This window comes from Equus asinus, chromosome X, assembly GCF_041296235.1.
Source record: "Equus asinus isolate D_3611 breed Donkey chromosome X, EquAss-T2T_v2, whole genome shotgun sequence".
Taxonomy (NCBI): domain Eukaryota; kingdom Metazoa; phylum Chordata; class Mammalia; order Perissodactyla; family Equidae; genus Equus; species Equus asinus.
The window spans coordinates 61,631,355-61,645,800 of record NC_091820.1 but is presented as its reverse complement, the minus strand read 5'-3'; the positions used below and the strand labels follow the sequence as shown (position 1 = coordinate 61,645,800).

Genomic DNA, 14,446 nt, shown 5'->3' with positions numbered 1-14,446 from the left:
TTGCCAGGGGCTGGGGAAGGAAGGAATAGGAGTGATTCCTTAAACGGGTACAAGGCTTCCTTTTGGAGTGATGAAAATATTCTGGAACTAGATTGTGGTGATGGTTGCACAACATTGTGAATAGCCTAGAGGTCACTGATGGTAAATTTTATGTGCATTTTACCATAATAAAAAAAATTAAGTTAAAAAGAAAAAGCAAAAGCCACTTTGTCACTAGATGGTTTGCTATACTTTCTGCTGCTTTAGCCTATCTTCTATTTATAAAAGGCATATGGAAATAAGGAAACTATGTACATAAAATACTACACGAACAAAGTTGTATTACCCTATGCTGTTTTCACTCTGCAGACCAGAAAACAGTTCCTTGTTAGTAACTTCTATTTGTGTTTTTTAAAGCTGGCCAACCACACTTAGCACAAACAAAAATGTTCCCTTTTGGGGTAATAGCACTCAACTTTTCCTCTGAATGTTAGATATCAAAGAGATTTTTCAAGCCTTAGGTCTCAAAGGAAACAAAAACAAGCAGCACCTTTGTGTTTTTTAAGAGGAAATTCATGCAGCGATTATCACAATACTGTTCTGGGTGCCAAATCCTTGGGCAGGAAGCTAAAATAGCATTTATTTATTCAACAAACATTTACTGAGTGCCTATTACTGTGCCTGGCACTGTGCGAGCTGCTAGGGACACAACGGTGAGCAAAACCAGGCACAGACTCCCCGGAGGCGGAAACTGCCGAGAGCGCTCATTCTGGGTCTGCACCGCTCTCCTTTCCCAGGATCCCCACCAATGAAAACCACCTCTGCCTATTCCTCACATTGTTCCAAAATTTCAACAGCTTGTCTTTTTCTCAGAATCTTTCATTAGGAACCGATGCTGTTATTTTTATTTTCAGAGAAACTATTTTTGCGTTATTTCTGAAAATAAACATATAACAGTCCACAAATTATGGATGTGGCTCATAGGAGGGACTCAAGGTGGAGGACTATTCACTATATTTAGATGAACACAGGAGAGAAGAAAGGAAAAATCAGACACACTCTGTCACCTCAACAGCATTAACAGTGGTGTACAGGGCACGGACTAACTGTGCACAGGGATCACAAAGATCCAATTTTAATGCATATGGTGTTCCTTATCTACTGAAATGTCTAAAACATGAAATTCAGGCACAGTATTCTTTACCTACATGTGATTTCTACAAAATTTATATAAATATACTGTTGACTTAAAAAGGAAATTGGCCAGTTGTTTCATCAGCACAAGTTTATTCGGGAAGAACTATGGGGAATTGCCAGAGGAACTGCAATTCGGGATATACAGGCTACAGCAGACCAGAGGCAAAACCAGTGAAACAAAAGAAGGGGCTTGCTCTTATAGAGGAAGAGGGGAAGTAGGGAGGGGCTACAATATACAGAGTCTGTTCAAGGAAACTGGGAGTCCAAAGTGTAAAGGTCTCTCATTGGCTGGGCTGTTGCTCAGCGGGGAGAGAAATCTTTCTCCCTTCTGCTATGTAGTGAAGTAGTAAATACCTTCCTATGGGAGATGCAAGCCCATGTCTTTTCCTGTTTTGAGTAACTGACCATGTATGATAGGGCATAAGAGCTCCCCCTAGAGGCCTTCCTGACTCCAATTTAGTTGAGCTTTCTTTTATTAATTTCACCATACAAAGGCTGCATCATCTATTCTCAAGCTAGATGAAAGCTAAAACCTTGGACAAATCACCCTAACTCAAAGGGCTTCAGTTTCTTGAAAGACTAGACTAGCTCTAACTTTCCATAAAAGCTAAAAACTGTGTTACTACCACTTCTCGGGTTGTCATTAATACATTTTTCTCTTCTGTATTCCTTCTTACCTGATAATAAATGGTGATCCAAGTTTCCTATATGAAGTAGGAAATTGAAAAATAAATTGCCCAAGAAACTTAGCAAGAAAATGAAAGAACTAGAATTCAAACACAAGTCTATGTAACTCCAAAGTCCATGCTCTTTTCACCTATAAATGAGGAGGCTAGATGACCTTCAATTTCCTTGAAAAACTAAAATTCTATTTTTGCGATTTGAGCAATGTGCAGCTTATAAATAAAAACACCTGAAAAGCATGAAATATTTCTAGTTTTTGAATCAAATTTTACTTCTATGTTTGTTTTTCCCCCTATATTTCTTATCTTCTCCCATACTAGTTTAAATTAAAAACAGTTTAGAGAATATATTTCTTTGGGTTTTTAGCAGGATTGACAATGAGTACATTCTAACATTTCACCACTTTTAAAAGTCACTTTGGGAAAGGTCCTTGGCTAAAGTTTTAGCACACTGAAATTCCTTTTTATCCTTCCAGGAATTAATTTATATAAGGCATCACAATAAATTCAGGTTCGCCTGCTGCTCTGTCAGTGTGGGAGTCTTCAGATAGTTTACATTTTCATAACAACTCAACATAAAGATAATCAGAGGTGTTTGGGAGCTTGAAAGGATTCTACCATTTTACAGAAACTGAAGTCAGAAAAGTGAAATGATTCATCAATTATCTTGAATTTCTAATAGGTCTGATTCACTACTCACAATATATTTTTGACTCAACTAAAAACTATTTATAATACATAATAAAAATCCCATTTATATTACATACATCTCAATACAAATTCTATTATTGATTGTTGAAAAAATAATGGGTATATGTTAATCAAGTAACACTCTACTTTGATGCTTCCATATAGGATATTGAAAACTAAAATACTGTAAGAGGAAGCCATCAAGCTCTATTAACACTTCTCCTATTTGACCAACCAAAATAAAGGTTGCCACTTAAAACTATTAAATCAATTTATGAACTGGCAAAAGGCAATTCTTAGAGACTAAAACAATAGCCCAAAACAGATCTAAAAATTCAAAAACTAAATATTTTAAAATGAAAAAGATGCAGAGATTTTGTTAGTTTTTTTAAGTTGTAGCATTGTCTTTCATGAACTAAACTATCTGTAAACTGAGTGCTTTGTCAGAATTTTCATTGCTAATATATTTTTATTTTGCTTCAAATATTATACAACTAATGCATAATTATTCATTATAAAAGTTTAAATACAAAGTTATACAAAGGAAATAGTGAAAGTTTCTCTTCACACCACTCTTCCACTGCAAGAGTTTTATGCTGAATTTGACCTTTCTTTGATCCTTGGGATAAAGTTCAACTAAATCAGAAACCCAAACCTCTTTGAATACCTGATTCTACATATTCATGGATGGATGATTATTACCTAGGAATTTATATTAAACAAAATGCCTATATTTCTCTAATACAGTGTTTGGAAAACGTTATGTTCAATGCACTATCATTTGCCATACCAAAAGCTGGGAAACAAAAAAATTTCCAAATAGAAATAAAAAGATTGATCTCTATATGCTGATATAGAACAATATTTAAGATATATTTACTAAGTGAAAAAAGCAAGGCGCAGAACAATTCGTATAGTATGCTTCCACTTATATAAAAAGGGGAAATGTATGTACATGTGTGTGTATATATGTATTTATATATGTGTGTATACACACACACACACACACACACACATATAGATATCCATGTAAATCATTTTATATTCACAGTCTATTTCTGGAAGGATACATACATAGCAAACTGATAACTGGTTTCCTTTGGGAGAAGGATTTTACCCTGTACATGTGTTACTTTTTCAATAATAAAAAAAAAACAGCTAATTTTAAGGGGAGCAAGGAACGTATTCAGCCACAGGATGAATTTAGCAACTGCTGGCATCTAGGTGATCAGTTTTTTTGTTTTTTTTTTTTTTTGGAGGAAGATTAGCCCTAAGCTAACTGCTGCCAATCCTCCTCTTTTTGCTGAGGAAGACCAGACCTGAGCTAACATCCGTGTCCATCTTCCTCTACTTTATACATGGTACGCCTACCACAGCATGGCATGCCAAGCGGTACCATGTCCGCACCCAGGATCCGAACCAGTGAACCCCGGGCCGCCAAGAAGCGGAACGTGCGAACTTAACCACTGCACCACTGGGCCGGCCCCTAGGTGATCGGTTTTTTAAAGGATAGTCTATATTAGGAGAATAGACTACAGCCTTTATCTGAGTAAAGGGAAAAAGCACTCAAAAAGTTAGCAGTATAAATTTCAAGGACAAAGTAATTTGTTAATAAAGCATTAACCTTTAGAGTCATTCAGTACTTATATCTAATTAAATTTGTTTTTACATGCCCACTTCCAAAAAGGCCAAACGATCCCAGAGAAAGACCTTCACATTATCTGCCCATTTTATTTTTTTCCCTGAACAGACCACTGACGTGATTAAATTGAACTTCAGGTTAATCCCTTTAAAGTCGATAGTCTTGACATTGACAGGAAAAACAAGAGTATTGCACTCATTTACAAACTTCAAAATTTAAGACACAATTCTCAAAACGTATCTAAATGCTGAAGGCTCAAAAGAAATAATCATATTCATTCTACTTATTCTTGACTATTCCTTGTCCTTAAATTCTGTTAATTAAAGCTTTAATCTGTTCCACTGTCGCAGTTTTTCAATAAAGCAACCTCATACAATTACAATACTTCATATCAGAGTTTTATTCCAAACACTACAGGAGCTGCTTGACTTAGTCGAAACAATGTCCTCTCCATATCTAGTTTCTAAATTGACTGCACATTAGTCTTAACTGTAATCTCAGAAACTATGATCCAGAAATTTTAAACCTTAAAATTCATTATAAAGTGACCAATATTTATGTATTAACATGCTGAGCTGCATTCTGACTATAAATTATGTTTGGACAGGTACAATTTTCTATATGCTGTCTAGAAAGAGTGAACCCACCTTTTGTGGCCTCTGAAACTTACACATTTAGGGGCCTTCTTTAAGAAAAATAATAAAAACCTATAAATAAAATTCTGTACAAAAGTATTCTGAATGAGTAACAAAATTACAAGTCGCAAATTTTTAAAAGCTACTATATATCATACATCCATAAAAATAACTTTTTTATTAATAATGCCTGATACACTTCCATAATATTTTCTTTTCCTACATTTTTAACTGTATACTCTGATTGCTGCTTCATTTGAAAATGATTTTGTAAAATCATTTTCTACATAGAGAAAACAAAGATAATTCAGTCTTTCCTGCAGGTCAAAATATTTTTTGTTAATTATGGTTTAGAAAAGTTCTTTTCAACATCACAACTAGATACTGACAAATTTTTAGAGCTGCTGTCAAATTTGGGAAAACTATCAAGTTTCTTTCATATATGAGCTATAAGATTACAGGGCATTTTAGAAAAGTTTACTTATGCAGTGACTAGTCTTAAATACTCTTTCAATTGATAACACTCATTTACCACTTTTACACTGGGCCCTACACCTTCATGTCATGACACTGGGTGAGCTGGCACCACGGGTGGTAGGGTACTGGAGACCATTCCTCCACCAGAATTCCTAGCAAAAACTTCACTATACACGGAGTGACTAAGAACCATGTATAGCCAAATATCCTACTAACCCCAAACTACACATATTCCCAACTCAACCTCTCCTTAGTCAGATCCCCAAAATGCCCATGGCACATCCAATACCACCCAACACAAGGGGGAAGTCTAACATAAGGGGAGTCAAAGTGGAAATAGACAATGGACTTAAAGGATTATAGTTAAAATGTTTTACTTTTGCAAAAACACATAACCATGTGAACACATTGCTAAGACTCCTTCCACGGTCTCAAAAGGAGTCAATGCAAGTGAGGGGTTCTGAAACTTAAGCTTCATTAACTTCACAGTAAATGTGTCTCTGGGCCTAGAAGACTTAACATTTAGTAAAATATTTTTTAAAGGAAGGGAGAAAAAAAGAAAGATCACTAATATACTCTATATCACATGGGCTTTTGACTGAAGGAGGAGAGGCAGAGCTGGAAAAGGCAGAGAAAGTGTACTTCCTTTTATTTTTAGCAATCGAATTATGAATGTGCCCTGGAAAGTGTAGCCTTAAGTATCTGTCACTGGGATCCGTATAAATCACTGTTGATAACACAAAGTGCTTTCACATTATATCACTGCTACTTTTCCTTTACAACTTAAACCAATTCAGTTGCATTTCTCTGACCTTAAACAGGCCTTATTAAGCAGAGGTGAATTCTGAGAATATGCAGTGGAAATAGCAGCCTTACATATGAGTGGGGTGCAATAGGCTTTTTTGGAAAATCTACACAGGAATGTTCCTAAGGCACCCGGAGAAAAACTACGTGAACCAGTTTCTAGATGTTCAAAATAGCTTCACTGCAATTATCACGGACGCTTAATTAGTAAGATTCACCTTCTATTCTGGCCCCCAGCACCAGCCACCAGCTTGGATCGAGTGCAGGAGGTTTAATTGGTTTCATTTGAGGCTAAATCAAGTGCAGGTGTCATACTTATTACTCAGTGAAATTAAACAACTCATTTTGAAGGCTCTGGGACTGAAGGTCGCAGAGCTACTTTTGCCATCCTCTTTTCTAATCAAGAAACTGCAAAATATACATCTAATTTTTGGACAGTTACGATTAGTGAAAAAATTACAAAATGTTGTTAGAAATTTGAATATTTTGAAGATAAACTCATTTGACAAAACCTGCAGGATAGTAAATAAAACAGTTAGCTTACCTCTCGGGTTTCCCAACTTAGCTCCTGCCCCCAAGCCAATTAAAGGCAGCAGCATCCTTGCGAGGAAGGGGGAGGGCAGCAATGAGGAAGCCTTTAAAACTGGAGTTACGCCAAGGTAGATGGTGAATAGAAAAGAAAATCCTACTTTTGGAGCATGTGAAAGTGGAAAATTCATATCTAAGTATTCACATGAATGCCTACAGGTCAGAAAGCTTAGCAGACAGATTAGAAGGCATATTACACTATGTATGTAAAGCTTTGATAGCTACAACCATCAACATAGTCTTAGCTGACCAGAGTGTGCAGTGTAGGCAACAACAAGAAACACTGCTTTCCCCCCATACAAATAGTAAAATGGATCTACAGTTTACTTTGTCCTCTCTGGTCAAGACGAATACGAAATTCAGACATCGAAAAAAGTCACCTACAGTTTCAGATATGGAAAAGAATTACCCACATACTAGCACCACACTTCACATGACTCTTGAATCAAGGAAGTTTTGTATCAAACTTCATAAAGAATCACTATGTGCCAATTAACAATTTTTTATACTAAAAACAAGGCAAACTGAAGCCAATTTGCTCAAGATCTTATGAGAAGTCTGAATCAGAGACAAGAATACTGGAGAGACAAGAAAGTATAGATCCTGTACTTCACTGAAAAGCCAAACTATTTTGAAATCTCTAAAGAATAAATGGGTAAAAATTAATGTTTAGATTAAGAATAATTAAAAGGCAGAGCTCCCATAAGTATTTGATCTGAAGAAACACAAAATATTCTAGTTCCAATTTAATGATTCATCCACTTAAAAATATAATGAGCTTCTGATTATTAGAAAGAACCCATCAGATCCCTAGTTTTAAATCTTATGCTAAATCTAATGTCCAGTTGGACAAAGCTCCCTTTAGAATATTAACATCTACTTTGGGTAGTGTATCAAAAAATTTATCTTTTGCATGTAGATCTGAACTAGTCAGAAGAAAACCATTCTAGGATCAATGTAAGCTGATCAAATTCCAAAGTTGCATTACCTTTCTACCATCACTGTATAAAAGCAAAATTATAGAAAACTTCCAGTAAATAGAACCACCACCAATATAAAGTTGTTTTAATGATGCTGAAAATTAAAATAATATATTAAAATAGTAAGTACATTACATACATGAGAACACAACTCAGTTAAAAATGACATATCTCAGGAGTGACTCGTTAAGCCCTGGCAGTGAAAATACACATGCTCAAGAGTCAGCAACTCATAGTACAGTATTTAAGAAAAAGCATCCATATATTACTGTCATTATAGTAGAAATCCCAAACTTCTGGCAAGAAGGAGATATTGTTATTTTCTTTGGACCCTTAGATACAAGTTAGACAGAAACAGGGGAGAATAGGTGGGGAATAAAACTGAAGGAAGCATGGGAAAGAGTGCTGAAATGAGCTACACTCCAAACAGTGCTAAGAATCCTGAAAAATGACAAGGAAAAACGGGGGTGAGGGGGCTAGCAAAAAGGCCTGGAAATGGTGTAGAAATATACTAGGGAATTCCAATTCACTACTCAGGGGACCTCTACCTTAACAAAGTACAACAGGCAGGAAGGCCTAGATCAACTCTTAGAAGCATCAGCAAAACACATTATCAAATTCAAATGATGAGAATGTCATGAAAATGAAGAGCAAGGATTCTCCTGGGTGATGGGTACAAGGGAGGTTCCTTGTATTAGGCTCTCCAGTTTTGTGTATGTTTGAAATTTTTCATTAAAAGTAAGTATTCTTTGACCAAATGGGGCTTATCCTGGGAATGCGTGGCTGGTACAATATTTGAAAATCAATGTATTTCACCATATTAACAGCCTAAAACGGAAAAATAATATGATAATCTCTAGATGTAGAAAAAGCACTTGAAAAAATTCAAAATCCATTCATGATTAAAAATAAAAACTCTCAGAAAACTAGGAACTTCCTTAACCTGATATGGGGCATCTACAAAAACCCTACAACTAACACAATACTTCATGGTGAACGACTGAATGTATTCCCCCACGATCAGGAACATCTCCACCCTCACCATTCCTATTCAAAATTATCATGGAGGTTCTAGCCAGTTCGATAAAGCAAAAAAAACAAACAAAAGACATACAGACTAGAAAGAAAGAAAACTGTTTTTATGCCCTGATGACATAACTGCTTATGTAGAAAATCCCAAGGACCGGAGTGAGGTGATACCTCATTGTAGTTTTGATCTGCATTTCCCTGATAGCTAATGATGTTGAGCATCTTTTCATATGCCTGTTGGCCATCTGTATATCTTCTTTGGAGAAATCTCTGTTCAGATCTTTTGCTCATTTTGCAACAACAATTTTGAACACAATTGTTGGAGAGGGTGTGGCGAGAAGGGAACCCTTGTTCACTGCTGGTGGCAGTGCAAACTGGTGCAGCCACTATGGAAAGCAATATGGAGTACCCTCAGAAAATTAAGGGTAGATCTACCATATGATCCAGCTATTCCACTGCTGGGTATTTATCCAAAGAACTTGAAAACACAAAGGCATAAAGATACTTGCACCCCTATGTTCATTGCAGCATTATACACAATAGCCAAGACTTGGAAGCAACCTAGGTGCCCATCAAGGGACGAATGGATAAAGAAGATGTGGTATTTATACACGATGGACTACTACTCAGCCATAAGAAATGACAAAATCCGGCCATTTGTGACAACATGGATGGACCTTGAGGGTATTATGCTGAGTGAAATAAGTCAGAAGGAGAAAGTCAAATACCATATGATCTCACTCATAAGTAGCAGATAAAAACAACAAAAGAAAAAAAGACACATAGCATTGGAGATTGGACTAGTGGTTACCATTGGGGAAGGGGGAAGGGGGGAGGCAAAAGGGGTGATTAGGGTCACATGTGAGGGGATGGACTATAATTAGTGTTCAGGTGGTGAACATGATGTAATGTATACAGAAGTTGAAATATGATGTACATCCGAAAAAAAATAAAAATTAAAAATAAAGAAAGAAAGAAAGAAAGAAAAATAATAAAATTGAGAAAGAAAATCCCAAGGAATCTACAAAAAAAGCTAATAGATTTAATAAGTCAGTTTAGCAAAAAGCTCAGGACACAAAATCAACATACAAAAACCAATGGCATTTCTATATGGTTGTAATGAACAACTGAAATTGAAATTTAAAAAACAGTACCATTTAAACATCATTCAAAAACAAAGTACTTAAATATAAATCTAACAAAATATATGCAGGATCTGCATGTTGAAAACTATTTGTTGTTGTTAAGTGCCATCTAGTCAATTCCGACCCCTAGTGATCCTGTCTACAGCACAGCAGAACCCTGCCGGGTCTTTTTGTGCCATCCCCTCTCCTTCCAGCACTATATGAGACAATGCTCCACTGCTATTCATAGGGTTTTCATGGCCAACTTTTCTGGAAGTTGGTAGCCAGGTCCTCCTTCTTAGTCTGGCTTAGTCTGGAAGCTCTGCTGAAACCTGTCCACCATGGGTGACCCTGCTGGTATTTGAAATACCAGTGCCTAGCTTTCAGCATCACAGCAACAGGCAGCAGCCACAGTATGACAACTGACAGTGAGTGGTGTGGTTCCCTGACAGGAAATGAACTGGGGAAGTGGCAGTGAGCACCAAATCTTAACCACTAGACCACAAGGGCTGGCTGCTGAAAACTATAGATCCCTGATAAAAGAAATCAAGGAATATCTAAATAAATGGAGAGATATATCATGTGTACAGATTAGAAAACCAAATATTAATAAGAAACTAATTCTATCCAGATGAATCTACAGAATCAACACAATCCTAGTCAAAATCTCAGCAGATATTTTTGTAGAAACTTATAAACTGATGCTAAAATTTATATGGAAAAGGAAAGGAACTATAATAGCCAAAACAATTTTGAAAAAGAACAAAGTTAAGGAATCACACTACCTGATTTTAAGATCTATTATAAAGTTACAATAATCAAGACTGTGTGGTATTCACTGGCCAAAGGACAGACACACGGATCAATGGAACAGAACAGAACATACGGAAATACACCCAAAATATATATGGTCAATTGATTTTCAACAAGGTGCACCTTCTCGATGGAGAAAGAACAGATGTTTCAACAAACGGTGCTGCTTGGAACAACTAGACATCTATGTAAGAAAAATTAACTTCAACTCATATCTTACAACGTATACACATTAATTCAAAATGGATCATAGACCTAAATGTAAAACCTAAAATGATAAAACTTTTAGAGGAAGATGAAGGAGAAAAATCTTTTTGAACTTGGGTGAGGCCAAGATTTCTTAGATATGACACCAAAAACATGATCCATAAAGGAAAAAAGTGGATAAATTAGAATTCATCAAAAGTAAAAACTTCCACTCTGGAAAGGACACTTTTAAGAGAATGAAAGACAAGCCATAGGCTGGAAAAAATATTTACAAAACACGTATCTAAGAGAAAAGTTATATCCAGAATATATAAAGAATAATCAAAACTGAATAATAAGAAAGCAAAAAGCCCAGCTAAAAATTTGACAAATGGTTTGACAGACATTTCACCAAAGAAGGTATACAAATGCCTAATAAAACACATGAAAAGATGTTCAACACATTAGCTATTAAGGAAATGAGAATTAGTGTGATACCACTACATACCCAGTAGAAAGTCTATAACTAAAAAGACTGATAATACAAAGTGTCGGAGAGAATGTGGAAAAAGTGGAATTCTCAAACATTGCTGGGGGGGAAGATAAAATAGTACAGCCACCATGGTAAATCATTTGCCAGTGTCTCAAAAAGTTAAACATACACTTACCATGTGCTGGAACAAATTCAATCCTAGGAATCTGCCCAAGAGAGATTAAAACATATGTCCAGACAAAGACTTGTATGTGAACATTCAGAGCATTGCTTTTCATAATCACAAAAAAGTGGAAATAATCCAAATGTCTCTCAATGAGTGAATGGGTAAACAAACTGTGGTACATCCACACAACGGAACACTCAGCAATAAGAAGGAAAGAACCAGTAATACATGCAACGGCATGGGTGGATCTCAAATGCATAATGCCAAAGTGAAGGCAGTCGGACTCAAAAGGCTATATACAATATGATTCCATTTATATGGCAGTTTTAAAAAAAGCAAAACTTACAGGGACAAAAAATAAGTCAGTGGTTATGAGGGTCTAAAAGTAAGGGGGAAAGATGACTTCAAAGTAGGGTTACCAGATTTAGCAAATAAAAATGCAGGACATCTGGTTAAATTTAGATTTCACTGGGTTTTAAATTTAAACTCTGGGGGTAGGACCCAGCAATTCATGTTTCCCAAGCCTCTAGGGGATTCTCACGCTGCGGTTTGAGAACCACTGCTCACTATACCTGTCACTGGCAAAAAGACCCATAGGAAGCTAATATAAAGAGAAAGGGGCGATTGAGCCTATTCGATCAATCAATTCACCATCATCAAATATTAACTAACAGCCAAAGGGTGTCTGGTAGGTTCTCTGAGAAGAGACTATAACACTGATTCTCAACTGGGGGCAATTTTGCCCCCTGGGGACATTTGGCAATGTTTGGAAACATTTTTGGTTGTCACAAGTGGGAGGAGAGGCTACTGGCATCTGGTAGGTAGAGGCCAGGGATGCTGCGAACCATCCTCGAAGGCTCCAAGGCATAGAACAGCCCTCCACAACAAAGAATTATCCAGGCCAAAATGTCAACAGTGCTGAGGTTGAGAAACCTCGACCATAGCATAAAGATTAATCAAAACATTGTTTTTTACTCCAAAGGCTTTAAAATCACACCCAATTTTATGAACATGGAAATAAAAAGATAATGACAAGTAAAACATAATTCAAGGTTTCTCATACTCAGAAATACTAGAATTATTCTGAGGAGAATTTATAGACTAGTGATACAGAGCTAAACAGCAATTTGGTAGTAGAAGGCACCTTTATGATGAAATACCAGGCTGCTTTTTTCAAAAGTTACATGAGAGAATAAATTGGAGATGCCAAGTTTGAGAACTATATGCAAATTAAAATGCATCTGTAGACAATGTATGACCAGAAAATACACTGGCCCAAGAATCATGGTACTTGAGTTCTAGTTTTGCTTTGGTGTTAGGTAGCTGTGTAATTTAGCACAAGTGACTTCATTATCTGGGCTTCAGTCTGCTGATCTGATCTGTAAAATGAGGGGGTTAGACTATTTAAGTCATATCTAAGACCCCTTGCAGCTTTAACATACTAGGCCTATGTCAAAAAATGAGCACAGGAAACATTCGAGTATAGATTTTACAGGATATGAGGGGGCATGGTATCATTATGTTTCCTTTGGGGTAGTCTTGTGTTGACTTTGGTACTTTTGGTTCTTGTGTTTAGAAGGTGCTAAACAATGCTGCTTACCTTTTCTTATTTATTTATAATAGTTATATTAATAATTCATGTTCATTGCAGAAAGAATATACAGATAAACTACTCTTTTTTACTAAGTAAGATTCTGAGATGAATTATAGCAAGAATGTGTTAAGATGGTCTAACAAAAGTCAATTTTATTTTTGTAATTACTCAAGTGAAAATGTTTAGAAAGTGCTGTTACAACTTGTGTGCATATGCTTAAGGAAGATTACATTATTATTTAACATAATAATTGACATGCTAAAAAAGAGAAAGACATCCCACAACCCTTTCTCAGAGAACATATATTTTAGTTCAGTATGAAATTAAGAGTAATAAAAAGTCTATCAGCATCTATATACTTACAAAACATAAATCTATAAATATACAACTATAATAATGCCAAGATTCCATCTTCAGATGTTTTTAAATTGAAAAAATACATAATTTCTTATTTGTTTATAAAAAGAGAAGTGAATGGGCCAAAAAAAACCTTATTTAGCTTTAGGGTTAGAAGTATGATAGCCTTTATTGCCAAATGTGTCAGCGTGTCTGCTTCTCTTTCAGTGTTAGAAGAATTCCAAATAATAGCATTTGACTTCACTAATTTCCAAAGAGTAACTTACTTTAATGTGATGGACACCACTCAGTTTTCCAATCTGCTGCTCAATCGTCCAAACACAGGAACTACACGTCATCCCCTCAACAGAGATGGTGACAGAATTCACATCCACACTTGGATCCATTTTGCTTTCTTTACATTCCTATTAGAAACAATGAACTCATTAATTTCTGCCATGAAAATAATTCTTCCTCAACTTTCTCCCCACCTCCCCAATTGAAAATATACCTCTAAAAAGATATGGTCAGCATTCTGTACTCTCACCTCATTTTACTCCCACCTTGGGGCCTTTGCTTTAGCTATTCCTTTGGTTTCGGACTTTCTTCTTCCAGATATCTGCTTAGCAAATGTCTTCACCTCTTTCAGCTCTTTACTCAAATCTAACCTTTTTAATGTGTCATACACTGACCACCCTGTTTAAAATTGCAACCCACATCCCTTCCACATGCACATACTCTGATTCCCCTTATCTCTGCTCTACTTTTTTTTTTTCTTCGTAGAAGTTATCACCTTTTAATATACTCCATAATTTACTGATTATGTTTATTCCTTATCATCTGACTTCCTGTGGTGGTTTTAAAATATATTCACAAATTCTCCCCTATTCCTTCCTTCAAGAAGTGGAATTTAACTCCTTTCCCCTTGAGTGTGGCCTGGACTCAGTGACTTGCTTCCAACAACTAGAACATGGTGGAAGTGACAAGGTGTGATTTCCAAGACTAGGTCATAAAAGGCACTACGGGAAAG

At 36.1% G+C, this 14,446-nt stretch overlaps 1 protein-coding gene across 2 annotated transcripts in view; it reads right to left on the bottom strand.

Annotated features, from left to right (window-relative positions):
- The window catches only part of ATP7A (ATPase copper transporting alpha), a 132,218-nt gene that overhangs the window by 55,049 nt on the left and 62,723 nt on the right, over window positions 1-14,446 (bottom strand). For both annotated transcript variants that reach the window (XM_014865965.3, XM_014865966.3), the window contains exon 2: window positions 13,704-13,841. In XM_014865965.3, coding sequence (XP_014721451.1) covers window positions 13,704-13,823 — 120 coding nt within the window. In that variant the 5' untranslated portion in view covers window positions 13,824-13,841. The remainder of the gene's footprint in view (window positions 1-13,703; window positions 13,842-14,446) is intronic.